The sequence below is a fragment of the Equus quagga genome, chromosome 12 (genome assembly GCF_021613505.1).
Source record: "Equus quagga isolate Etosha38 chromosome 12, UCLA_HA_Equagga_1.0, whole genome shotgun sequence".
Classification (NCBI taxonomy): Eukaryota; Metazoa; Chordata; class Mammalia; order Perissodactyla; family Equidae; genus Equus; species Equus quagga.
The window spans coordinates 82,984,258-83,011,387 of NC_060278.1; the positions used below are offsets into that span (position 1 = coordinate 82,984,258).

The 27,130-nt window shown below is 43.5% G+C and overlaps 1 protein-coding gene across 1 annotated transcript; it reads left to right on the plus strand.

The window, feature by feature from the left end:
- Window positions 1-2,854: 2,854 nt before the first annotated feature.
- On the plus strand, window positions 2,855-20,705 carry LOC124248968 (signal-regulatory protein beta-1-like). Its single transcript, XM_046679646.1, has 5 exons — window positions 2,855-2,927; window positions 11,510-11,863; window positions 13,814-14,134; window positions 14,723-15,052; window positions 20,599-20,705. The coding sequence occupies exons 1-5, from the start codon at window positions 2,855-2,857 to the stop codon at window positions 20,703-20,705; spliced, it is 1,185 nt and encodes a 394-aa protein (XP_046535602.1).
- Window positions 20,706-27,130: the final 6,425 nt, after the last annotated feature.

Below are 27,130 nucleotides of genomic sequence, written 5' to 3' on the forward strand. Positions count from 1 at the left end.
TGAACACATATGTATTTTGAAATCACTGAGTTGAACGAGCATTTTTCTATTCCGAAGTATATAAAAAATAATATAAAAAATATCCATGGACTTGCCATCCTATCTTTGAAAAATATTAACATTTTGCCATTATGTTCTTCTGTTCCTTTGAAAAACACTGTCCTGAATTTGGTGTTTATCATTCTCAAGCGTGATTTTAACTTTTACAACGCAGATATAAATCATTAAGCAATATTTAATATTGCTTTGCAAGTGTTAAATTTTATATAATTGCTGTTACACCGTATGCAGCATTCTGGAACATTGTTTTAATTTTTATACTTAACACAGTTTGTGGGATTTATTCAGGTTGGTATATGCAGTTCCATTTTATTGATTTTCCACTGCTCTATAGTTTTCTATTGTGAGATTATGCCACAATTTATCAATTTGTATCATGATGGATATTGAAGCTTCATCTAATGTTTCATTTGTACAACTTTGCAATAAACTTTCTTATCTTTGTTTCCTTGGGCACATATGAGAGAGTCCCTCTTGTTGCTCTAGTGTGGACCCCAAAGCAGAAGTGTTGTTATCATTTGGGAGTTTTTGTCACAGAATAAAAAGTTTTTAAGTTTTGATCAACTTCTGCCTTTTCCGTTTATGCCTTTCATCTAGCTAAACTTTTCTGCTGTGTGTGTGTGTGAGTGTGAGTGTGTGTCTGTATATTAGAGCTGGCAAGGGTCTTGTTTTTTTCCTGCATATGATAAATTATCCAGCACTTACTGACCTGCCTGCCACCCTCGCCATGTAGCAAGTTTCCATAAATTCGTGGTTGTCTTTATGAGGTCTTTGTTCCATTGAGCTTCTTGTCTATCTCTCTGTCAAAACTACACTCTTAATTAAAATGGCCTCATGATAAGTTTCGATACCTCTTTTTGGGCAAATCTTCCCACCTCTTCTGGTTGTTCAAAACTGTTGCGACTGTTCTTAGCCCAAATGCATTTTTGAACCACTTTGTCAAGTTTCATGAAAAACACTTTTAAAATTATAACTTGATTGCATTGAATGCATATATTTATTCAGGCAAACTGACGTCTTTCCAATACTGAGTTTTCCCATTCACGGACGTGCTATACCTCTATTTATATAGGTTTTCTTTTATGACTTTCAATTCACAGTTGCACAGGGAGTTGTTTTTCCGATTAATGGTCTTACGTGTCCCTAGTTAGAGCTATCTTTAATACTTTCTAGTTTATGCAATCTTTAAAAATTATTCTTACTGTTTTCACTGGGTTTTGACTATCATACGGGATTGTAACTGAGCTTTAAACATCACTCTTATATCCAGCAAGCTTATAAAACTCTCTTACTAAAACTAATAGTATGGACATTATTTTCATGTGTAACTCTGATAACATTAATTAAACTACCTAAAATTAGCTTCAATTTTATCAAAGCTACATATACACATGGTTTAAGAGTCAAATAGTTCTATATATGAAAACTAGAGTCTCCCTAAACTCTCATCATTTTCCACCTCCCAGAGGCAACCATTTTCAACTCTTTTGACTGATTATTTTAGATTATACTGCCATATTGCATACACCATGCTTATATTCCTATTTCTTGATTTCTTACTCTTAGTCTTTTTGTGTGTGCATGTGTGAGGAAGATTAGCCCTGAGCTAACATATGTGCCAATCTTCTGTCACTTTGCATGTGGGTTGCTGCCACACCATGGCTTGACGAGTGGTGTAGATCTGCACTAGGGATCCAAACCCACGAACCAGGCCGCTGAAGTGGAGCATGCTGGACTTAACCACTACACCACTGGCCTGGCCCCTCTTCAGCATTTTTTATTGACTTCCCACTATGGAAGATGGAGATAAAATGTTCTGTTACTCCCGACCTCATGCCACACAAGCATACTTTCTATTTTCCATCACCTTGATATAATTATACTACAATTTTGTCTAACTTCTAGTCGGCGTCTATGTTATAGTGACTATGAGAGTGTTATTTATAGCTGAATCTTGTAACATTCCCAGCTTTTGCAAATATTGGTGCTCTTATGTGTTTGTGTAACCACCACCATTATCACAATGCAGAGCAATTGCATGACCGCAAAGGTCCTCCTTGTACAGGCCCTTTTGAGTGACACCCATCCCCACCATACCAGATCTCTGATAAATGCCTATCTGTTCTCTATCTCTGCAATTTCTAGAATGTTATATAAGCAGAATCATACACTATGTGACATTTTGAGATTGATTCTGTTCACTCAACAAACTGACTTGGAGAAACTTACAAGTTGTTGCACACATAAATAATTCATTCCTTCTTATTGCTGAGTACAATTTCCTTGTGTGGATGCACCAAAGTTGTTTAACTGTTCACTTATTATGAACATTTTGGATATTTCTTGTGTTTTGCTATTAGAAAGAAAGCTACTATAAACATTCATGCATGGGTTTTTGTGTGGACATCAGTTTTCATTTCTCTGAGATAAACGCCTGGGAGTGTAATTGCGGGGTCATATAACCCACTTCCTCTCCTGAAAGAAGTCAGGAAATGATTTCTTTTGTTGACAGGGAGGAAGCCTTATTTCTGCTAGGCCTGTCCACGACTTTCTGAAAACGTAAGATGAGTAACTCCTCAAGCGTAGCCACCTATGCCTGATTCCTATTTCACAGTCTAGAAGCAGGAACTGTCTAGAATCTACAAGCAGGTTGCTGTCACAGCCACATCACCCCATCATAGGCACTTCGTCTTATGTCACAGAAGGCAGGCCTTCTCTCCCCTTCACAGAGCAGGGGCGTCAGGGTTCTCCCCAGCACACACACTTGGACAGAGCAGCTCCTCAGGCTTCCAGGATGCCTGTCCCTGCCTCCAGGCCCCACCCCCCTCCTCCTTGCCTGCTGCTGACTCTGCTGCTGGGACTCACAGGTGAGCATTCCTTGGGGTAGAATTCCTTCTCCCTGACCCTGGACTTTTAGGGCCTCCAGGTAAACACAGGTACACCACCCAGTGCTATCACAGAACGCACAGGACCGGGCACTATCTGACAGCATGAAATCAGGGATCTGAGCGTTTTCTCTGTGGATCCATCACCTTCAGCTGGTTACCAGGGGCATAGAAACAGATGATGCTTCAAACAGCAACAAGGAGAACTTTGTGCGTGTTAACACATCTAATCCTCACAACAACTCTGTGTGATAGCTGCGACTTTATCACTGATTTTCAGCTGGGGAAACTGAGGCAGAGAGCATAACTTGCCCAATATCACTTGCATAAGACAGTGGAGTAGCCCAGATTCAAACCCTGGGCGACCAGCTCCAGAGTTCATCCCTTTAACCACGTTATGTTGCTCAGCTTCTCAGAGGAGGCTAATTGCAGAAAAACTAGAAAGTACAGAAAAGCAAACAAGAATAGTCGTCAGCATCATGGCGCCAAGAGGTCAGCAGAGTTCAGTTCTGCTGTGTGCGCTCGCAGACCTGTGTTAGTGATGCGTTGGGCGGTTCCTATGCAACATATTTTTACTGAGCTTTTAATATGTATTATATCTTCATTTAACCATCAAAACAACCTTGTATACTAGCATGCCAGGCCACACTTTTATATCTATTTGTGAATGCATGTATTTATGTGTGTATATGTGTGAGGGGGTGTGAGGAATTATCCACACATGCACAGGATTTTTGAAAAGACTTTCCTTATTGCTCTCTTCAAATGATTTTCAGTCTACATGAAATACACATTGAACAGATGCTTAACTTTCCCTTTCTCTCATCCAGCATCCTTCCTACTTCTCTAAATTTACCCCCTTTACACTCCCCCAAACTCTTCAGAGAAGCAAACTTCTCTGTTTGTGCAGTACTGTCATGGAGTCCCTCTTCCATACTGGATAGAAGTGAGGGGAAGAGAAGAGGATAAAGATACAGAGACTCCTGCCTGTATGATCTGTGTCTATAATTATATCCATATCCATATCTGTATCTATGTCATCTAATGTCAGCTGAAGCCTCCATACCTCAAGAAGCTAATGAGTAATAACTTTAATTTCTTGAACACTCACCATGTCCAGACACTGTTGGAAATACCAACAGCTGCTATCTCATAAATTCATCACATCCAAGGTAGCTACTCTTGTCACCTCTACATTACAGATAAGAAAACGGGAGCACAGAGAGCTTCAGGGTCACTCAGAGGAAAACGGTAGAGCTATGATTTGAACTCAAGCAGTCTGATTCTAGAACTCATGGGTTTAACCATTACCCCACCTCCATAACATGAGATTTCTGCAGCTGCTGCCACTGGCTATGGGGAAGGGTGGGGTGTGGGGAAGAGGGTTTGTGGTTTTCTTCTCCTGGGCTTTTCTGCTTCCTGCATATGTGCAATTTGCTTTGTTTTTTCACAAAGTCATCTATATGGGAAACTCAGGTTTTGACATAACTTCCACAGAGATTACCCACTTAAAATTGACTTCAGGGTCTCAGAGAGGAGTCACATGGGGCAATTCACACATCATCCAAACATTTTTTAGATACCAACTATGTGCCAGGAGCTGATATAGGAACTTAGAGTGCATTGATCTATAAAAGAGACAAAGTAGTTGCCCTCATAGAGCTTATATCCTAGTGGGGAAATGACAGTTACAATAGACATAGCAAATAAGTAAATAATATAGTGTATCAGAAAATGATGTGCTAAGGAGAAAATTAAATTATAGTGTGGGGGATCAGACTAGGCTACCCCAAAATGTGTCTCTTGCCTTGATTATTTTTAAGAACAAAAGACTCTGAAAGAAACTTTGATCTTCCCCATAACTGCCTAAAATAATTTAAGATAGAAGACCTGTCCCCAGGACGGGCCGTCACCATAGATAACTCTGGGTATCTGTAGACAGACTGTGAGGGTCCTTGCTAAGCCCATTCTTAACAAAGTTCTGTCTATCAAACATTTGGATTTTCCATCTCCACATAAATTTCCTTCCTTCCCTTTGAAGTCCCAAACCACTACCCTCAACATTCTCCTTTGTCTTTAGCTGAAGATGCTACCTAATGTGACAGCTTTGGCCATTCTGGAGAGTTACTCAGTTTTCCTGGGTTTCTCCCACGTATACATGTTATAAAGCTTTGTTTGATTTTCTCCTGTTATTCTGTTTCATGTCAATTTTAATTCGTAGACCAGCCAGAAAGACCTAGAATGGGTGGAGGAATTGTCTTCCTCCCCCATAAGAGGTAGAAACAGAACTGGGAGACACTACAGGGTGGGATATGCTTAGTATGATAGTCTGCATGGGCATCACTAAAAAGAGGAAATTTGAGTAAAGAGAAAAAGAAGGTGCAGAAGTGAGCCTTGTAGTGGTATGAGGAAGAGCCTTCCTGACTATGAACAGCACGTGCAAAGGCCCTGTGAGTAGGATCTTCATGCTGTGTTCAAGGATTTGGGATTTTGCTCTGAGCGACTTAGGGGCCACTGCAAGGATTTGAAGAGAGAATAGATGTGATCTGCCATGAGCTTTAAATTATTCCAGCATTTGATTGAGAAGAGACTAAACAGGACATAGATAGAAGCAACTAGAGCAAGTAAGAGGTCATTGCCTTCACGCAAACAAGAAAAAGTGGCTTGTACCAGGGCAGTAGCTAGTAGAGATGCGGAAAGAGGCCGATTTTGGATGCCTGCTGGAGTGGAGCCAACAGGATTTCCTGATGCAGAGGATTGGGGGTGGGAGAGAAAGAGTCCAAGCCTTTGTGACCTGAGCATCTGGAAGAATAAAGGTGCCTCAGCTGGACACAGAGGGCTGTGGGGAAATTCGGGAGTTTGGTTTGGGACACGTTAACTGTAGATGTTTATTTCCATCCAAGGAACAAGGTCAGTGTGCAGTTGACATACAAGTCCAGAGTTCAGGGGAAAAGCTTGGACCAGAGATGTAAATATGAGAATTATAGACACACAGCTGGCAGACGGGTCTCGACCCTCTGGTCCCTCTTCTCTCCTCCATCCTCTATTCCCTCCATTTCTCCTCCAGGATTCATCCATGTTTCTCCCCATTTTTGTCTTAGCTTCCAATCTTCTCCAGACTTAAAAACCCAAACCACCCAATGTTCTGGGCACACCACAACCTGCCCTGTAGTAGCGCGTGCCCTCCTTAGGAGGCAGGTTTGGGTACAAACAGTGCTAAGTGGGTGCGTTTCACCAGCTCACAAACTCCAAAGGTGAACACAAATTTTCTCCTGAGGAGTCGCTAAGAAACAGAAAAGAACACAGAATTCATTTGTGGTCCCACAACACCCTGAGCTTCTGATTTATATTCCTGCCACCAGAATCCACCTGTTTTTGAGAACACTTCAAATAAGGAGGAATCTTTTTGTATCTCTCTCTGAGTCCAGATACTGGCTAGTCACTGAGGCGGTGACGTGGAACTGGAGAGTCTTGCACCTGCTCTTCAGTGATTGGCCCAAAGGGGACTCGCGTCCCTTCAGATAATAACTCATTCTCCAAGCACAGTCAACCACCCACAATTCTCTTCAAAACACAATTTTGAAGTCTGTGGTTTCCTTGCTTCCTCCCATGGTCTTATCTCTCCATCCAAGTGCACGTTTCTGAAATCTATCAGCCTTTAGAACCACACATTTTATCTTTTTCCTTGAGCCATTTAGTCCAATTCAAAGACTCTACATGGGGCGATCAGCTTGTCTTAGTACATATTTTTAATTGTGGTAAAATATACATAACATAAAACTTACCGTTTTAGCCATTTTTAAGGATACAATTCAGTGGCATCAAGTATATTCACAATGTTGTGAAAGCATCACTAGTATACATTTCCAGAACATTTTCAACATCCTAAGTAGAAACTCTGTTCCCATTAAACAGTAACTTCCCATTCTTCCTTCTCCTCAGCTCCTAGTAACCTCTGCTTTTTTGTTACTATGAATGTGCCTATTCTAGGTATGTCATATAAGTGGAATCAGTGGAATCAGTTATTTGTCCTTTTGAATGTGGATTCTTTGACTTAGCATAATATTTTCAAGGTTCATCCATCTTATAAGATATATCAGAATAGCATTGTTTTTGAGGGCTGAATAACATTACATTGTATGTATATGACCACATTTTGTTTATCCATACATCTCTTGATGGAAATTTGGATTCTTTCTACTACTTGTTGGCTATTATGAAAAATGATGCTATGAACACTGAAACACTGATGTACAAGTGTCTGTCTGAGTCCCAGCTTTTATCATTTTGGAGTATATACCTAGGAGTAGAATTGTTGTGATCATATGGCAAATTCTATATTTAACTTTTTAAGAAACCACCACTGTTTTCCACCGCAGCTGCACTATTTTATATTCCTACCAACAGCGCACAAGGGTTTCAATATCTCTACCTCTTGGCAAATACTTATTTTCTGTTTTTATTTTGTTTTTGATAATAGCCATCCAAAAGGATATGAAGGACTTATCTCATAGGGGTTTTGATTTGCATTTTTCTAATGACTAGTAGTGTTGAGCATCTTTTCATGTGCTTACTGACCATTTGTATATCTTCTTTGGAGAAATATTTATTTAAATCCTTTATCTATCTTTTAATTGGGTTATTTGTTATTTTATCATTGAATTATAAGAGTTCTTTATATATTCTGGATATTAATCCCTCATGAGATATACGCTTGCAAATATTTTCTTCCATTCTGTGAGTTGCCTTTTCACTGTCTTGATAGTGTCCTCTGATACACGAAAGTTTTTAATTTTTATGAAGTCTAATTTACATATTTTTCTTTTGCTGTCTGTGCTTTTAGTGTCATATTGAAAAAAATCATTGCCAAATCCAATGTCATGGAGAGTTTTTCCTATGGTTTTTCTTAAGAATTTTATAGTTTTAGCTCTCATATTTAGGTCTTTGATCCATTTTGAATTCATTTTTGTCCATAGTATAAGGTAAAGACCCAAATTCATTCTTTTGTGTGTGGATATCCAGTTTCCCCACCATCATTTGAAAAGATCATCCTTTCCCCATCGAATGGTCTTGCCATCCTTGTTAAAAATCACTTGACCACATGTGTGAGGGTTTATTTCTAGGCTCTTTATTCCATTGGTCTCTATATCTGTTCTGATGCCAGTACCACATTTTGATTACTGTGGCTTTGTAGCAAGTTTTTAAATTAGGACGTGTGAGTCCTCCAACTGTGTTCTTTTTCAAGATCATTTGGTTATTTGGGGTCCCTTGAGATTTCATATGAATTTTCAAATAGGTTTTTCTATGTCTGCAAAGAACATCATTGGGATTTTGAGAGGAATTGTATTGAATCTGTAGGTTGCTTTAGGTAGTATTCAATACTCATCTTAACAATAGGAAGTCTTCCAATCCATGAACATGGGATGTTTTTCCATTACTTGTGTCTTCCTTAATTTCTTTCAGCAATGTTTTGTACCTTTCAGTGTACAAGTCTTTCATCTCTATGGTTAAATTTACACCTAAGTATTTATACTTTTTGATGCTATCATAAATGGAATTGTTTGCTTAATTTCCTTTTTGGATTGTTCATCACTAGTGTATAGAAATGCAACTGATTTTTGTCTGTTGATTTTTTTTCCTGAAAATTTAGTGAATTTATTTATTAACTCTGTGTTTGTGTGTGTGTGTGTGTGTGTGTGTGTGTGTGTGTGTAACCTCTAGAATGGCTACATATAAAATCATGTCATTGAAAACAGGAATAGTTTTACTTCTTCCTTTCCAGTTTGAATGTCTTTTATTTATTTTTCTTGCCTAATTGCTTTTTCTGGAACTTACAGTGTTGTGTTGAATAGAATTGGAGCAAGTGGGCATCTTTGTCATGTTCCCAATCCTAGGGGAAAAACCTTTCAGACTTTCTCTCTTGAGTATGATGTTAGCTGTGGGTTTTTCATATGACCTTACCATTTTTAGGAAATGTCCATCTATTCCCAATTTATTGGTTGTTTTGTCATGAAAAATGTTGACTTTTATCAAATGTTTTTTCTGCCTCAATGAGATGATCATCTATTTTTCTTTTCATTCTACTAATGTGGTTTATTACATTGTTTGATTTTTATATGTTGAACCATTCCTGCATTCCAGGAATAAATACCAGTTGGTCATGGGGTAAAATTCTTTTAATGTTCTGTTGAATTTGGTTTGCTAATATTTTGTTGTGGGTTGTTGCATCAATTTTCATAAGAGGCATTGGTCTGTAATTTTCCTATAGTGCATTTGTCTGGCTTTGGTATTGGGATAATGCTGGCCTACAAATGAGTCTCAGAATGACTCTGAATGAGATAGGAAGACTTCCTTCCTCTTCAATTTCCCCCTCCCCAAAGCCCCAGTACATAGTTGTATATTCTAGTTGTCCTTCTAGTTCTTCTAGGTGAGCTGCCACCACAGTACGGCTGCTGACAGATGAGTGGTGTGGTTCCGCACCTGGGAGTGGAATCCGGGCTGCCAAAGCAGAGCATGCCGAATTTTAACCACTAGGCCATCAGGGCTGGCTCTCCTCTATAAGTTTTTTAAAGAGTTTGAGGAAAATTAGTGTTAGTTCTTTAAACATTTGGTAGAATTCACCAGTGTATTCTAGTGCTCCTGAGCCTTTCTATGTTGGGAGATTTTTGATTATTGTTTCAAACCTCCTTCCTAGTTATAGGTCTATCCAGATTTCCTATTTCTTCATGATGTAGTCTTGGTAAGCTGCATGTTTCTAGGAATTCGTCCATTTTATCTAGGATATCCAATTTATTGGTGTACAATAGCTCATAGCACTCTTTTGTGATTCTTTTAATCTCTGTGAAATTTTAGCAGTGTCCTTTCAATTCTGGTTGTAGTCATTTGAGTCTTCCCTCTGTTTTTCTCAGTCAGTCTAACTAAAGCTTTGTCAATTCTGTTGATCTTTTTGAAGAGTCTCTCTAGGTTTTGTTGATTTTCTCTGTTGTTTTTCCATTCGAGTTTTATTTATCTCTGAACTAATCCTCATTATTCCCTTCCTTCTGCTCACTTTGGGTTTTGGGTTTATTTTTCTCTTTTTCTAATTTGTGAAGAGGTATATAGTAAAGTTATTGATTTATGACCTTTCTCTTTTTAAATGTATGCATTTACAGCTATAAATTTCCCATTTGCCCTGCTTTTGCTGCATCTCATAAGTTTGGTATATTGTGTTTTTGTTTCCATTTGTCCCAAGGTATTCTCTAATTTCTCTTGTGATTTCTTTTCTGACCTAGTGATTTTTTTAAGAGTGTGTTATTTGACTTCTTTGTATTTATGAACATTCCATTTATCCTTCTATTATTGATTTCTAGTTTTATCTTACAACTGTTTCACCAGTGCACTGCTTGAATAGTGCTTCTTTCAGATTCCGATAAGTTGCTCTGTCATTCAATCTGTGTGACAGTGCCATATACATAGGTTTTTGATAAGCAATTGGTTTCTGTAACAGTGAGAGACGTGTGTGGTAGACAGAAAAATGGCCCCTCAAAGAGATCCATGTCCTAATACTCAGAATCTGTGAATTTTACTTTATATGGCAAAAGAGATTTTGCAGAAGTGATTAAGTTAAGACTCTTAACATGGGGAGATTATCCTAGATTACCAAGGTGGGCCCAATGTAATCACATGGGTCCTTATAAGAAGGAGGCAGAAACATCAAAGGTAGAGAAGAATAAGTGACAATGGAAGCAAGAGGTTGGAGGGATAGGAAGATGGGAACTCTGAGAAAAGGCATGTGGGCAGCCTCTAGAATTTGGAAAGACAAGGAAGAGAGCCTCCAGAAGAAATGCAGCTTGGCTGCCACCTTTATTTTAGCCCAGAAACACCATTTTGGGGCTTCAGACCTCCAGAACTATAAGATAATAAATTTCTGTTGTTTTAAGCTACTAGATTTCTGGTAATCTGTTACAGCAGGATTAGGAAACTAATATAACATGATTATGCTATGGACACAAACCCCAGGAACTGGAAACAATGTTTGACTTCTTATTTAAACTATATGCTCCTTGTGCATTGGAAGCTCTGCCCATCACTCTCACTCAAGTATCCAGGCTGATGGAGCAGATCCCATCATGAGCATGTGGAAGAGGGAATTGGAATTGGGAAATTGATGTGCAGAGGTTCTTGAAGTTAAATGCAAATCCCAAAAGTACTTCCATCACTTCTGCCCATAAGTCAATGGTCTAAAGAAGTCTCATGGTCCCACCCAATGCATAGGTCCAGGAACACACCAGGAGGCCAGAGAGTGAACAGCCAGAAATATTTGATGAATCATAAAATTCCCAGAGAGACACTCAGTGTGGCTCTCTGTCACATCAGTTAACCTCTCTGCACATCAGTTTCCTCATTTGTAATCGGGTCTCACATTACAGGCTCATTGTGAAGATTATGTGCAATGATACATGCAACGTACTCAGCTCAAGGCCCACTCATGATGTGTACTCAGTCAATGAGAGCTATTGTTGATAAACACTGGAGAAAACCTACAGGATCACACAAGGATGAATAATCAGTCTGTTTTCCTCCAGCAGCGGCAGGTGAGGAAGAGCTGCAGGTGATTCAGCCTGAGAAGTCAGTGTCTATCGCAGCTGGAGAGACGGCCACTCTGCGTTGCACCCTGACCTCCTTGATCCCTGTGGGGCCCGTCGAGTGGTTCAGAGGGACAGGGACAGGCAGAGAGTTAATCTGCAGTTTCAAAGGAGGACACTTCTCCCGGGTAACACATGTTTCAGACAACACAAAGAGAAACAACGTGGATTTTTCCAACCGCATCAGTAGTATCACCCCAGCAGACACTGGTGTCTACTACTGTGTGAAGTTCCAGAAAGGGAGCCCTGACGTGGAGTTTAAGCCTGGACCAGGCACCCAGCTCACCGTGAGTGGTGAGTACAGAGTGGGCCTCCTTTGTCCCCTCGTGTGTGACAACAAATCAATAATAACGCCTTCCATTCTTTGAGTAACAACAAGAATCAGATGTAGCAGTGGGTGCTTATTCATGATCTGATGTCACCCCCTTCCACAGATCAGGGAAGCTGAGGCCTGGAGAAGTCGTCCTAGTTGCTTAAGGCCCCACAGTTGGTAAAGGGAGGGAAAAGTCTGAACCCCCGTCTGCCTGGATCCACAGCCCTTGCCTTTTCCAATCCTGTCCATCATTTTGGTTCCAGGGATGAGGGAACTGAAAGTCTGAGTGACTCACAGAGTCACAAGGCCAAACCTTGCCCCTGCCTCCAGAGAGTGCCCCTCAATATGAAGGAGGCTTCCTTTACTCAGCAGTTACTAAGCACCTACTATGTGCCAGGCTGTGCTCTGGGTTCTGGGGAAGCAGCAGTGTACACAGTAGGCCAAGGCTCTTCTCCCAGGAAGCTCACGTTCTCTTGCCTTCCTGTGAGAAAAGTAATCCATGCAGGGCAAGGAGAGGAGAACGTGTGTTTCAACACTTCACCTTCAGAAACATCACATTGAGAGGAAAACCCTCTTAAGGCACAGAATCACTGTTTACTCTGAGGAGATGCACAGAGGTTGGGTGTTTGCTCTGTGTCTGTCCAGAAAACCCTCGTGTGATTCAGGAACCAACTCACATAGTCACTGAAGGCTCTGGGCAGAGCTGGGCGATCTCAGAATGTCCCTCACCCAGGGAAGAAGCTCCCTATGTGGGTGATTTAGGGCTTCTCCATTGAGGCAACAACATTGCTCATTCGGGGTTTCCTGCCAGAGGCCCAGAATCCTGAATCCTAAAACTTCACAATGGACATTTAAACCCACCTAGTCCAAGCCACTGTGTACAGATGGGGAGACTGAGGCCAAGAGGTGTTGGGGGACTGGCCCTCAGTCACATGGCCAGTGAGTGAGGGGATTGTTCCGGAACCTGATCTCATTCTGGGAAGACTCCTTGCCCTGGCATTGGACACTCTTTCCATGGAAGAGCTTGGCCCATAGGAAGCACTGAATGAAAACTTGTTAAACCAAACCATTGAACAGGGAGCCAGCGTATTTCCTTTTCATCAGTTTCCCAAAGGTTCAGAATGCCCATCACATTCAGCCCCTAAGGCCCAAGGTGACTGGGAACTTCTCCCAATTTTCAAGCACATCATCCCCAATCAAGCATTCCATATCAACCCTGAGAGCTGCCATTGTTTCCACAGCTGCCTAACACTCCATCGTATGGAGACAGAATCCCTCATTTTACAGTCATCTGTTGATGGATGCAAAGTTGTTCTCAACCTTGAGATATTAAAACAGCACTGCAGTGGGGCCAGCCCAGTGGCGCAGCAGTTAAGTGCGCACGTTCCACTTCTCGGCGGCCTGGGGTTCGCCAGTTTGGATCCCTGGTACGGACATGGCACCGCTTGGCACGCCATGCTGTGGTAGGCGTCCCACATATAAAGTAGAGGAAAATGGGCACGGATGTTAGCTCAGGGCCAGGCTTCCTCAGCAAAAAGAGGAGGACTGGCAGTAGTTAGCTCAGGGCTAATCTTCCCCACCCTCCCCCCCAAAAAAAAGAACCAGCACTCACCACTCTACTCAAGTGGGAGATGCCCACTGGAAGTGGCACTGCTAGGTCAGTGGGTGTGTGTATTCTAATTTGTTGGATTTTTACCTAATTTCCTTCCTAGATGTGGTAGCAACAGAGTCTCCCCAGAACCCTGCCCCCTACTCAGAGTTCACCTCTGGAGCCTGTTGTCCTCCTCTGTAGGATGAGAGTGATGACCCGCCCTCCCAGCACTAATAGAAGGATTAAAAAATAATGTATGTGAAGGCTCTTAGTGTCACATGCTTATGATCAGTGATATAGTCACAGTCATGTTTATTGTTCATAAATGCTCCTTTTGTAGCCAAACCCTCTGCCCCCGTGATATCGGGCCCCATGGCGAGGGCCCCGCCCAAGCAGACAGTGAGCTTCACCTGCGAGTCCCACGGCTTCTCCCCCAGAAACATCACCCTGAAATGGTTCACAAATGGCAATGAGCTCTCAGCCTCCCAGACCAACGTGGACCCAGAGGGAGACAGTGTGTCCTACAGCGTCTCCAGCACAGCCCAGGTGCTGCTGGCCCCGGGGGATGTTCGCTCCCAGGTCATCTGCGAGGTGGCCCACGTCACCCTGAAGGGGGTCCCTCCTCTTCGTGGGACGGCCAACTTGTCTGAGACCATCCAAAGTAGACGCCTCTCACTCCCAGCCCAAGCCCGCACCTGCACCCAAGCTCCCAAGCCAGCTTCTCCCCCTGCTGTTTCCTCCAGGCCTTGAATTTCCTGGAACCCAATTCCTGACAGTCCTTCCCAAACACCAGGCTCCTGGATGTGCTGGTCACTCACTCCAGTTTCAGTGGTAGCTGTGAGGTGAACACCCATCACATGCCAAGCTCTGTGCTAGGTAGTGTCATCTGCTTACCAGTAGCAGCTCCAATTACTGAGCACCTACTCTAAGCCCAGCCCCTCTGTGCTTGGTGATTTCGTTTATTTCACTACAGTTATTATCTTCCCACTGGGTGCCAGGGGCTGTGCTGGTTGATTTCACTCATTGTGACCCTAATAGGAGCTACCAGTCCCTGAGCACCTACTGTGTGCCTGGCACTGTGCTTAGTGATTCATTCATATGCAGAGAGTACCTTCGCTGTTTGAGCCCCTGCTGCATGCCTGGCACTGTCCCGGGTGATTCCCATCTGTAGTGGCAGGTCAGTTATGGAGCCCTCCTCTGTGACCTGTCTGTTCCATAAGGTCAGAGCTTCTGCCCTGTGCTGTTTCAGTTCCACCCACCTTGGAGGTTTCCCAACATCCCCTGGCAGGGAACCTGGTGAACATCACCTGCCAGGCGCACAAGTTCTACCCCCGGCACCTAAAGCTGACCTGGTTGGAGAACGGAAATGTGACTCAAACAGAAACAGCCTCAATCCTCATAGAGAACAAGGATGGGACCTTTAACTGGACGAGCTGGCTCGTGGTGAACTCATCTGCCCACAGGGAGGATGCGCTGCTCACCTGCCAGGTGGAGCATGACGGGCAGCCAGTGGTCACCAAACACCATACCTTGGAGGCTTCTGCCCACCAGAAGGAGCAGGACACAGGTGGAACCCCTGGTGAGCCCTCCACTCCAACTCATGTGGCTCTTTTTAAATTTTATCCTTTTTTTAAATGCTAAAAGTAGCAGTTATGGGGCCGGCCCGGTGGCGCAGTGGTTAAGTTCATATGTTCCGCTTCGGCAGCCTGGGGTTCACCGGTTTGGATCCCAGGTGTGGACATGGCACCACTTGGCACGCCATGCTGTGGTAGGTGTCCCACATATAAAAAAGTAGAGGAAGATGGGCACGGATGTTAGCTCAGGGCCAGTCTTCCTCAGCAAAAAGAGGAGGATTGGCAGCAGTTAGTTCAGGGCTAATCTTCCTTAAAAAAAAAAAAAGGAGCAGTTAAACTTGTTACAGAATAATCTAGAAGTCTATAAATATAAAGTAGAACTTGGAAGTGATCTCCCCTCTGCCAAATCCCACACTCCAAGAGTCACCACTGGTAAGAGTTTCAGACATATCTTTATAGATCTTTTGACCTAAATACACATTAAAGAAAGAAGGGAAGGATGGAAATCATCTTGTTCAGAGCATCCTGCCTCCTGCTTTCTTCACCTGGCCATGATTACGTCACCATCCACATCAGCCGACCCCCTTCCCCCTTGCTCATTCTAACCTCTGCCTAGTCCCTATTCTACCCTGGACTTTTCCATTCACATCAGTAATGTCACCCCAGCAGATGCCTGCACCTAGTGCTCTGTGGAATTCTGGAAGGGGAGCCCTGAGGTGTGGGGTGTGAGTCTGGACCAGGCACCTAGTCAACCCTGAGTGGCCACAGCTCAGGCCTCCTTTGTTCCCTGATTTCTGACAACGCACCAACAATAATAAGAACCTCTCACTGCACATTTACTACGCGCAAATTCCAGTTCATCTGTGATCTCCTTTCCTGCTTCAACCACCTGTGAGTTTGGAGTTTTACAGAAGATACTCAGGGAGCAATGGGTGAGGGGGGATGTTGTTGAAGACATCTTGCCATTAGACCAGGTGATTGGGCTACACTAGTCAGGTAAATCTGAGTCCCCGAGGACAGGGACCACCAGCCTGTACAGGAAATATGTGCTAATCAGAGACACCTTACCCCTCAGCTGGGCATTGTCCAAGGACCTACAGAGTCCTCGTTTCTATGAACAAAATATGTCTTATTTCTCTCTCAGGTAACATCAGAAGAGAATCGAGTCAGGTTTCCAGGAGTCTTTACTCCAGAAAACCCTTCAAAGGGCCATGTCCCTTCCCACATGCCTGATGGTGGTGTCCTGATCTGTTGGGTCAGCCCTGGGACACCGAATGTCCATGACCCTGCCTGCTGGAATAATAAAGATAGGAAATTGTCTAATTCCCCTCAAAAAAGGAGACATATAGAAGTTACACAATTGTGTCCACTAATAACTTGTCATGTGTGCACATCCAGATGCAAGTGGAGTCCACTACTGTGTGGTCATGTGATTAACGACGTTGGCTTTTCTACAAAACCAATACCATCACACACTTAATAAAATTAACAATATCATCTAAAATGTAGTATATGCTCACATTTTCCGAAATATCTTTTATAGCTGTCTATTTGAACCAAAATTTGTATTAATTCATCTATAAGTGCTTGGTAGAATATTCCTGTGAAACCATCAGGGTCTTGAGAGTTTTTTTTCATGAATTTTTAAATTACCAATTCAATTCTCTCAATAGTTTAGGTCTATTCAAATTATACATTTCATATTGAGTGAATTGTGGTAGGCTGTGCTTTTTGAGGAATTTGGTCCATTTTCTATGGTTGTCAAATCTGCCTGTAGGGTTGTTCACAATCTCCCCATATTATCTTTGTGATGTCTGCAGGGTCTGCGGTGATGTCCCCTCTTTCATTCCTGATACTGGAATGTGTCATTTCTCCTTTCTTCGTCATCAATCTTGCTACAAGTTTTCAATGTTATTGATCTTTTCAAAGAACCTGTTTTTTGCCTCAGAGATTTTCTCTATTGCTTCTCTGTTTTCAATTTCATTGATTTTTCTCCTCTTTTCTTTACTGTGTCCTTCCTTCTTCTGTGTTTACTTTGCTCCTCCTTTTCTCATTTCTTGAGGCGGGAACTGAGATGGCTGACGTTACACTTCTCCTTTGTCTGGTCTCCTCCTGTGCTGGGCAGTTGGGAGAGTGGAATCTAGACCCCCAGCTGCTGGGTTCTCCCTCCAGTCCTCAGGCGCCAGCCAGTCTGCTTCTTCATCCCCCTTCCAGAGTCCTCCTGTGCTTGTACCTCATGTTGTTTCTAAGGGTCAGAGTTGTACTGAACAGAGAGAGCAAAGAGAGTTGGGTCTATGCCGTCCTGTCTGAACCAGCCTGGTTTTGCTCCTTAATCTCTATCTCCTGTGGGGCTCGGAACATGGCTGTTACTTCTGGGTGCTCTCAGTGTGCCTGACCGAAAACGCTCACTAACGTAATGAGGCCGAACATGGTTTTTGGGTTGTCCTGGTTGGCAGGCAGGAGCAAAGTGCAAGATGCATTTGAGATCTTGCTGCGGCGGGATGCCCAGCCTGCCCTGGGCATCTGATGGTTCCAGCCACTGCAGTATTGGGTGCAACGGTTTTAGCATGAGGATGCACATCTTTATGTTTGTTTTTATGGTATTGGGATGTTTTACCATATTTCTAGTTGAACGTTCCTCTCTTCTCTCAGTACAGCACAATCCAGGTATGTTAATGGAGTTTGTGTTGGTTGGTTTTGACAGTGGGAGAAAGGTTCTGAGACCTCTGAGTTTTTTGGTTCTCTTTGTCTTTTTAGACCTTACATAACCCTCCCCTTGATTTCCTTTTTCTCTTCACCGTGAAATTGCCAAACACTACTTCTTCCTTATTTTTAGCCTTTTTGCCCCAGAAGTTATGCACTTTAAAATGAGCCAGTCCCTTTAGTCACATCTGTCCTTTAAAATGTCCCAGCCTCCTTGTATTAGGTTCCTATTCCTGCTGTAACAAATCACCACAGTTTTAGTGGCTTTAAAGAGCACAAATTTATGACCTTACAGTTCTAGAGGTCAAGAGTCTACAATGGGCCAGGGCTGTGCTCCTCCTGGAGGCTCCAGGGGAGACTCCCTGTCCTTGCCTTTTCCAGCTCCTAGAGGCTGCCCCCATTCCTCAGTAAGGGCCCCCCTCATTCTGACCTCTGATTCTGTTTTCACATCTCCTTCTCCGACTCTCCTGCCCCTCTCTTTCACTTATAAGGATCTTTGTGATCACACTGGCTCCACTCAGATAACCCAAGATGGTGTCCCCATCTCGAGATCTTTAAGTTAATCACCAAGGCCAGTGCCTTTTACCATGTAAGTAGCAGATTCACAGATTCTGAGGATTCTGTGACAACCCTTTTCAATTGGACACAATTTGAAACTCCTTCCTATGGTCCATGTTCTCATGTGCAGGACACTTTTCCAACATTTTCAAATTTATGGTGGATTTACTATTGGTGGTGGGATTTCCAAATAACTCTCAGGCTCCTTTGCTAGCTGCCCTGTCACTTTTCCTGGCGGCTGGGTGAGGCTGGGATGGCAGCCTAGTGACAGATTCTGCACTATGGTTCGGTGATTTTTTTATTGACTCAGTTATTTTGAAGTCTTAGCATTTTTCTCTTCAACTAATACTGAGAGCCACTTTGAGTAGAATTTACTTTCCCCTCTTTGTGTTTTCTTGTGGTTTGAGAGGCCGTTTTTGGAGATAAGGAGTTGTGCTGCTGCCATTGTTCTCAGCACCCAGAAGTCACTGAAGATTCCTGAGTGCTTTGTCCCATATGTCCCTGTCCCACATCTCAGGGTCCATCCTTCCCCATTAGGGCCCAATTCTGGCAGAGCAGGCCACTGAAGCTGAGAATTCAACCTCCTCTGCAGCTCTGCTAATGTAATTGTGCCCTGGGCCCATCCTCACTTCTTCCGCCCTCTGGGTCTAGGAGATAAGACTCTGCAGTGCTGCCAGGTAGTCCTCTGGCCCTCAGACTTGACCTTCAACTTGTGATTAATCGCTCTTACTTTTCATTATCTTTCTCCGAAGGGTTGATGCGCCAGCAACAGCCATCCAATTCCATAGTGCTTATAATTACAATTTTTCAGCTCAATTTCAAATGCCTGATGCCAAGGTATTCCCTTCCTCTGGTTACACCCTCCCAGTTCACCACTGGTGAAGTCTGAACACTTGCACCATGAGGGGAGGCCAGGCCTACCTCTGCTCCACTTCCCACCAGTGCTGGGGTCCTCTTGGTCAGCCAGTCCAGTGATCCAGTTCCATATTTGCATTTAGAGTTTGCTTTCCAGACCACTTCCAAACGAACTCTCATAGGTCGGTTACACTGGGAAGCAGACTCTGAAATGGAGATGAGAATGCGGCAGCTTACTGTGGCGTGCTGCCCGGATCAACACGTCTGTGTGAAGGAGCGGGACTGGGAAAGGGAGCTGTTGACCAGAGAGCAGGCACAACAAAGACTCGACCCCTCTCACAGAGCTGTACAGCCAGGGGGTCTTTCTGAGCTGCTCTCAATGGAGGGGAGCGGGCTGAGCCTGTTGACTCCAGTTCAGCCAGCCCTTGGATGCAAGCTGCCCTCCAAAAGGAGGTGAAAACTTGGGCAACACCGCTGCCTTCATCTGAGAGAAAGTCTCAAAGAGGTGCTCAGTGAGAACTGTCATCCTGCAACACCCCCAGGAATACAAAAGGGTGAGGTGTCCTCTCTGTCCTTAAGGATTATTTTACTTACAAAAAATTATTTTAATACCTTTATTTATTTAATTTTAAAAGCAAAAACTGATTATTGTAAAAATGCAAAGAACCCAAACAGTGCTTCCTCAGATGACTACTTTCCAGGTCAAACAGAAGGATTTCAGCTGACATGGGCACTGGGGTCCTGGTGGGCCGGACGGTGTCTGAAGCCCCTCCCAAGCATGAGATCTCTTCCTAGACTCACCAGAGTGTTCTCCTGCCTGGTCTCAGGAGATCAGCCCACCCTGAGGGCTCCCTCGGCTCCTGAGAACATGGGGTCATCCAGCCTCACCCCAGTCTGAAAGGAGGCAGCCTTGCAACTCTCTCACCCACCGTGAAACCTGTCCTCTCTCCACTTGCATGCTGTGTGGACATTCATTCCTATGACCCTGAGACGCTGGACTTGTCTTGGTCCAAAAGGCGAGGTCTCTGGATCATTCTACAGGACAACAATGATGGATTTCCCTAGGTTTGAATCTCACTAATCTTGTGACTCTCTGAGCCTCAGTTTCCTCATCAGAATGAGGATAATGGTACCTGCTCCGTAGAGGTGGGAGGATCAAGTAAGTAAACCAGGTGCCACACTTATGAGTCACTGAGGACACATTCTCTCCACACTTCCCTCAGGAGGACAGCCCTGGCAGCCTGAGAAGGGGGTGAGTGAGAATGAGGAACCTCTGAACCCTGATTTCTGCCTCAAGCCTGAGTGCAGGGCAGGATGCAGGTTCAAAATCTTCAGAATGTTGATGGCCCAGGTAGCCTCAGATGGACTCAGTGTAGCCCTAGGAACAACTCTTGTGTGGCCCCTCTAATGGCTCCTCATGTTCCTTGATTTCTAGGCCAAGAGCTGTCTTCTCCACTTCTGGTTGTCCTCTTCCTAGGCCCAAAGGTGCTGCTGGCCATCGGCGTGTTTGCCATCTATGTCCACAGGAAGTGGAGGGCCTGACTGTAAGTGCGGGGCCGGGACAGCAGGATAAGGTCTGTCCCAGAAAGGGCAAATCAGCAAGAGGGGCCAGCCCACAGGTCACACAGGGTCAGGACCCATGTGGAGTAAGGAGAAGGTCATACATCTCTCTCAATACCCTCAGGAGTATCGTGGATCCTCTAAGAGGTTCTCAATGCCAGGAACCGTGTGGAGTCCTGCAGGAGGCGGGCTGGAAACGGGTTTTTAGAGGGCATCCAAAGAGTTCTGGGGGTTCTATGCAGGAAGTGGGCAGAAGCGGGCTGAATGAGGAGCAGCTAATGGGATGGTTCCCTTGGAGACCATCTCTAGATTATTCTAATGCTGGGGCTCCAAGAGGCAAGAGGAATCCACACTTTACGTTAGTGTTGAGAAGTCTCAGATCTGCAGCTCTGACAGTTTTTCCCACTCTGACCCTCTGAGTGACATAGTAGAAGGGATGGGGAAGGGGGACCAGGGTGTGGGGAGGAAGGCTGAGGTGGCAGAGTCCTTCTCAGTGGCTGCCTGTCTTCTCACTACAAGTTTCCCAGCAGGAGAACAGCACCAGAGACATAGGAGGCACTCAGGGAAGACTTCTGTAATGATGAGCAGATAATGAAATATGGACATGTTTCCCACAGCTCCTTCTTTCCTCTCCTGCTACATACCACCCTCAGTCTCTGTTGCCTCCTTCCTTCCCTGAGGGGTCTAGCTTAAGAGAAGGAGCCTACAGGAAGTTTTCACGACTCTGCTCCTAATGCCCCCCATCCGCAAAGACCTGCCTGTTCACACACTCCTGCTGTTCCTTCTCTCAGTCCTTGATGTCCCCAGAGCTGGGTCTTCAAATACGGTCCTGAACAGGAGCCATGGGAACTAGCTCTGGGGACTGACTCAAGACATCTCCCCAGAAGGTGAGAAACAAGTCAAATCTACACATATCAGGATGGCTCTCATCCATCATCTTGGGACTTGGCCGTGAAATACACACTCATGGCCATGCTCTCAAGACTTCTTCTGTCATCTGGATTCCTGTGTGGCCCCAACTCCCCAGCCTTGTTGAGGTTTTCTATCGCCTCCTGAGGTCAAAGGAACCCTCATCCTAGTTTTAAAAAAAAAAATTATTCTCCTTCCCCTTTGCCTAAATGTCCTACTCCTCAAACCCAGAAAGAACATTTCCCTCCTCTCTCTGTGATGAAAACAGTGATTCTTCTATCATCTTGCATCCTCCCCAACCCTGTTGCTCATCGTACACATGCTGTCAGTCTAAAAGCCTTGGAGTCATCTTTGATTTCTCTTTCTCTTCTACCCACTATTCAATTCTGCCTTCAACATGCTTATGTCCAGTGGTGAGATGGCAAATGTTTAAAAATTGATTCTCCGAAAGAAATTTTTTAAAAAACTGATTTGTAGTGCTTGCCAATTTCCGTGGTATTTCAAGCTACCAACAGTTTAACAATCAGCTTGCAAAATTCCTGAAAATGTAACAATCGGCTTGCATGAGGCTGTCCAAGCCTTCCCCTGCACACCACTGGGTTATATCCATAATCTGCACACTTCTCACCTACCACTACTCCCTGGTCCCAGCCACCATCATCTCTTCCTGCACCATCGCTATGTCTCTAACTGGCTTTTGTTTCAACCAGTGATTCTTCTCTCAGTCCTTGATGCCCCCAGAGCTGGGTATTCAAATACGGTCCTGAACAAGAGCCATGGAACTAGCTCTGGGGACTGACTCAAGACATCTCCCCAGAAGGTGAGAAACATGGCCATGAGTGTGTAGTTCATGGCCAAGTCCCAAGAATCACTTGAAATATAAATATATTTGAAATATAAATCAAATCATGTCACTCCTCTGCTGCTTCTCCCAATATGTCTGCATGGTTCACTCATTCCCTTCTTTCAAGTCTCTGCTCAAATGTCACTCTATAAACTTTCTATAAGCCACCGGATGTGAAATATCAATTCCTCTCTCTCACCTGGGATTCCAATTCCTCCTAACCTGGTTAATTTGTTTCCTTAGCACTTATTACCATCTGACATACTAAAGATACGCAGTAGACTTTGCACGGTAGTGCAGACCATAAAAATGACCACGCAAACTGAAACCATGAGAAGTGATCTCCATAAACGGTGGGATTAATAATGATTGTGCTGTGACCTTTAACGGTTTTTCCAAAACATTAGAAATTCTCTTACTGTCAGTTTTAAATGTAGAGGGAAATGAAAAAATAGAAAAACTAGTATTTATTTATATACTGTCATTTGAAACATGAGAAACGTTGAGAATTAAAGTGTTTTATTTCTTTGTAAAAACTTATCCAGAGCAGTTTGAACAGTGTTTGCCTTCTTCGTGTTGTGTAATTTATGATATAGAGCGAGCATCTTTTCTGCGCCTTGGTGAATCATCACACTCCTTTCTAAGTTTGCATCAGCTTCCAACATTTTGTCCCTTGTGCTTTCAATGTCCTGAAATCTTTACAAAACTTCCTTTAATTTGAAGTATTCGCTGGTGTTACTGCCTCTGGGACATTTTCACCCTTTTCCTCACCATCACTTTCTTCATTTATGTGGTAAGTGTGCCTTCACTGAGTTCCTTTGGCTGCACATTTGGAATCTTTCTAACAGCATCAGTGTCAACATCCCCACAGGCAGCCGTTTCTTCTATAACTCCATGTACATTTTATTTGAATTTCACTTCCAGTATTATAACTTTTCATTCCTCCACTGCATTTTCATCTCTGTTTCCCATTCTCTTTGGCAATAATTGATTTATGCAGAATCTCATTGGGTTCATCACTGGGAGACACACAACTACGTGCTTTGCTGTCTGTACATTAACTGAGTTACAGAATCACAGTGACCAATTACTACAGACTTTGAAAGAAGTCATGTGATGTGTCACTGACCATGATGAGCACCTGTTCATTACATAGTGATTTGTGGACTGGAGAACAACTAGCAGGGAAGTTTCTACTTGTGCAACTGCTCATGGTAAATTTACTGTGGTAACTGGAATTTGAACCATGTGTGGGGTACTGATGCTATTTAACTAAACTGTAGTAGCTGAAATTCATGCATATCAGCACCATGCAAAGTGAGATCTGCTTGTGTGCATGTCTCTTCTTCAAATAGGATGTCAGTTCTAACAGAGAAGGGACTACTTGTATCCTCAGTTGCCACAACGGTGACTGCCACATAGTGTTATCATCACATTTTTGAAAAAATAAATGAATGAATACTTCATTGAGAACATTAGTTTCTACTAAATGTTGGGTGTCAAAATAAAATGTTTCTTCATTCAATCACCTGACACTTGTCTTTTAAAGCCCTTTTGTTAAAGACTAGTCTCACCTCTTTGCGTTTGAAAAATCCCATCAAAAATTCAACACATCCAAAAAACAAATAAGTGCCAAAAAAAAAAAAAAGAACCCGCCACCAAAAAAAAAAAACCACCCATTGATTGGAGTATGTCAAACGAGTGCACAAACCAACTGAAACAGCTCCCAAAGGCCAAAGCTGGAACAATTTGAGCAAGAAAATCAATTAAGTATTTGATTACTCTGTGGTATGAATGTTCTTTTCCCCATGAAACTGACATATTATAATCCTAATGCCCAACGTGATGGTGTTAGAAGATGGGACCTTTGGAAGGTGATTACATTATGAGGGCTCCACCCTCATGAAGAGGATTAGTGCTCCTATAAAAGAGACCCCACAGAGATTCCTAAACCCTACCACTATGTGAGGATACAATGAAAAACCTGTTTTCTGGAAGAGGGGCCTCACCCATCCTTGCTGGAACTCTGATCTCAATTTCCAGCCTCCAAAACTGTGAGAAATAAATTTCTGTTGTTTATAGCCATCCAGTCTATGGTGTTTTGTTACAGCAGCGCCAGCTAAGACAAAATCTAAATAAACTATGGACTTTGGTTTATAATAATGTACCAATATCAGTTCATCGATTGTAACAAATGTACCATGCTAATATGAGATGTTAATAACAAGAGAAACTACGTGCAGCAGTGTATAGGAACTCTCTGTATTATCTTCCCAATTTTTCTGTAAATCTAAAATTATTAAAAAGAATAAATCTATTTTAAAAATTCAAAATCTTGTCCTCAGCTGGATCTCTGCTTCTTGTTCCCTCCAGGGGAACAACACAAGGAAATGTGTGGCAGGGAGAATTCTGTGTTAATACATGCAAGTTTTATCTCACTTCACAGGTCTGAGGTTCCTTCTCTTCCTTTCTCTGTCCTCTGCCAGCACTCACCCCAGAGCCAGGCACTCAGAGATCCCAAGGAAGCTGCTTCTCAATCTCCCATGATATTCATCTTGAACTTCTCCAGTTAGTAAAGCCCAGGTCAGACTAAATGAGGTCAGAGAACTTTGGGTTACCTGGTTATGGTGAGGTCACATAAAGACCTAACTCTGGGAGAGTTAATTTGGAATTGCCTCAGCTGAGAAGAGCCACCTTGCCCAAGGTCATGCCTGGTAATATGCCACATCCAATGACTCATCAACATAGTGACCTAAAGGCCCAGCCCTCTCCAGCTCAGGTCAACTCTTAAGGAGCATCCTAGCACCAGAGCTCAATGGGAGGCCAGCTGAGGTCTTCACTGGGAGTTCATTGCAGGTCAGCTTCTCCTTCTATACAATCCAGCTTCCTTCTCCTCCCTTCCACAGATATTGATCCTAAATGTAATCCCTGAAAAACAGTCTATTTGTTAATCCTCATCTCAGAGTCTGTTTCCCAGGGAACCAAACCTGGGACAAGTAGGCTGTGTTGAGTACCAGACAAATTGGGTACCCCTTCGACTCTAGGGGTCACACAGTGATGGAAGGAGGAATTGTTTACGCCACCTTATTTCATATGCCATGTAGTCTTACTATACCAAGAGCAATGAGAATCCACACAAGTGTTTATGCATGAGAGGGGTGTAATCAGATCTGTGTTGTAAAAGACCCCTCTGGCTGAAGTAGGAGAAAGAGATTATCGGGGGGGGGAGGCAAAAGAAGATGGGGGTAGCCTAGTTAAGAGGTAGTTGTTTTCATTCAGGCAAGAGATGATGATGGAGATGGAGAAACAGATTCAAGATATATTTCAGAGGTAAAACTAACAGGATCTGGTAGGAAATAGATACAAATGGACAAGTGAGGGTGTAGAACATGGGTCCCTTCTTGGTTTTACCTAATGGGTAGATGACGTGCCACATACTGAACAGGGTGGGGTGGGAGAAGAGAATGTCTGAGTGCAGATTACGAACTGAGCTTTGAATATTTGAGGTAGACAAATGAAGATTTCAAGGTCAAAGGATATATAGGTCTGCATCATGGGCTCAAGGCTACTCAGATACAAGGAAATAGATTCAGGACTTGAACCTAGATTGCATCTAGTTCCAAAGTCAGTGTTCTTGAACATCAAGGCACTAAAATTCCTACACTCTGAGAGGTTAGAGTCCGATGGAAGGTGTGAAGATTGCTCGAGATTCCTGACCCTGGACATCAATCACAGATGCTCACAGCCACGTCTTAGCTTCTGGATTCAGGATGGAACCTCAACATGGATGAAGTCTTCCGCCCAAATGCCCAATATCTCCCGATCCAAAACAAAGGGATCCTCAGGCAGGCAGAATCTCTACTAGTCTGCATGATTCCACTCACCCGTTTCCAACTAGAATGTGGCCACATCCTGGTGGCAGGTATCTGAGAGGTCTCCACAATCCAGCCAGGAACCTCGTTCACCACACAGGAAGTCAATGAGTGTGTCTGCTCTCCCATGATGGCCAGGATTCTCTTCTGGGAAATGGTGAGACCAGAAGGAGGGGCCCTGTGAGTCCCTAACTCCCAAGTCTTGTTTGGAAAAGCCCTCTTGGCGGGGATGAGTCACTCTCCTGAAACTTGAGCTTCCCCTGGTCTGCCCTGAGAGTTCTACTCCCAGCTCTGCTGTCTCTTATTCTCTGAGGACAACCAGTGTCTCCTCCTCCTTACCCCTCCCTGAATTAATTTCACAAAACACAGTGAGATTAGGGAGTCCCTCTGTTCTGCCAGAAAAACTGGTCTATCTCAGTAACGTTTTCCTCAAGTCCAGCCACATTCTACTGTGTCCAAGTGGCTGTGAAAAATTTACACATTTCTCTCAAACTGAAAAATGTGAGCGTAGGTGGCTTACCTGCCATTCTCTCCTGGCCTCATCAGCCAAGAGTTCCATTGTCTTCCTAATCTGCATCTTAAACCATGTGTGATTCTGATGATTTGCCAACATGAAAGGAGAGATTATTACCAGGACCTGACACAGTTTGGGGTAATGATGTTGGTGGTAGTGGGGGTTGGGGACAAGTGGTGGACCTTCCAAAATGGATCAGTTCCTTGAAGTTCCACTCTCTTTTTATTTAGAGAATAAACTGTCCCTCTCTTCCCTCTTGAGGAGATAA

Bases quoted from the DNA above. Each gene is read 5' to 3' on its own strand.
- LOC124248968 (XM_046679646.1), top strand. From the start codon at position 2,855: ATGCCTGTCCCTGCCTCCAGGCCCCACCCCCCTCCTCCTTGCCTGCTG. The intron at 2,928-11,509 runs GTGAGCATTCCT...GTTTTCCTCCAG, and splicing joins TCTGCTGCTGGGACTCACAG to CAGCGGCAGGTGAGGAAGAG. The intron at 15,053-20,598 runs GTGAGCCCTCCA...CTTGATTTCTAG, and splicing joins GGACACAGGTGGAACCCCTG to GCCAAGAGCTGTCTTCTCCA.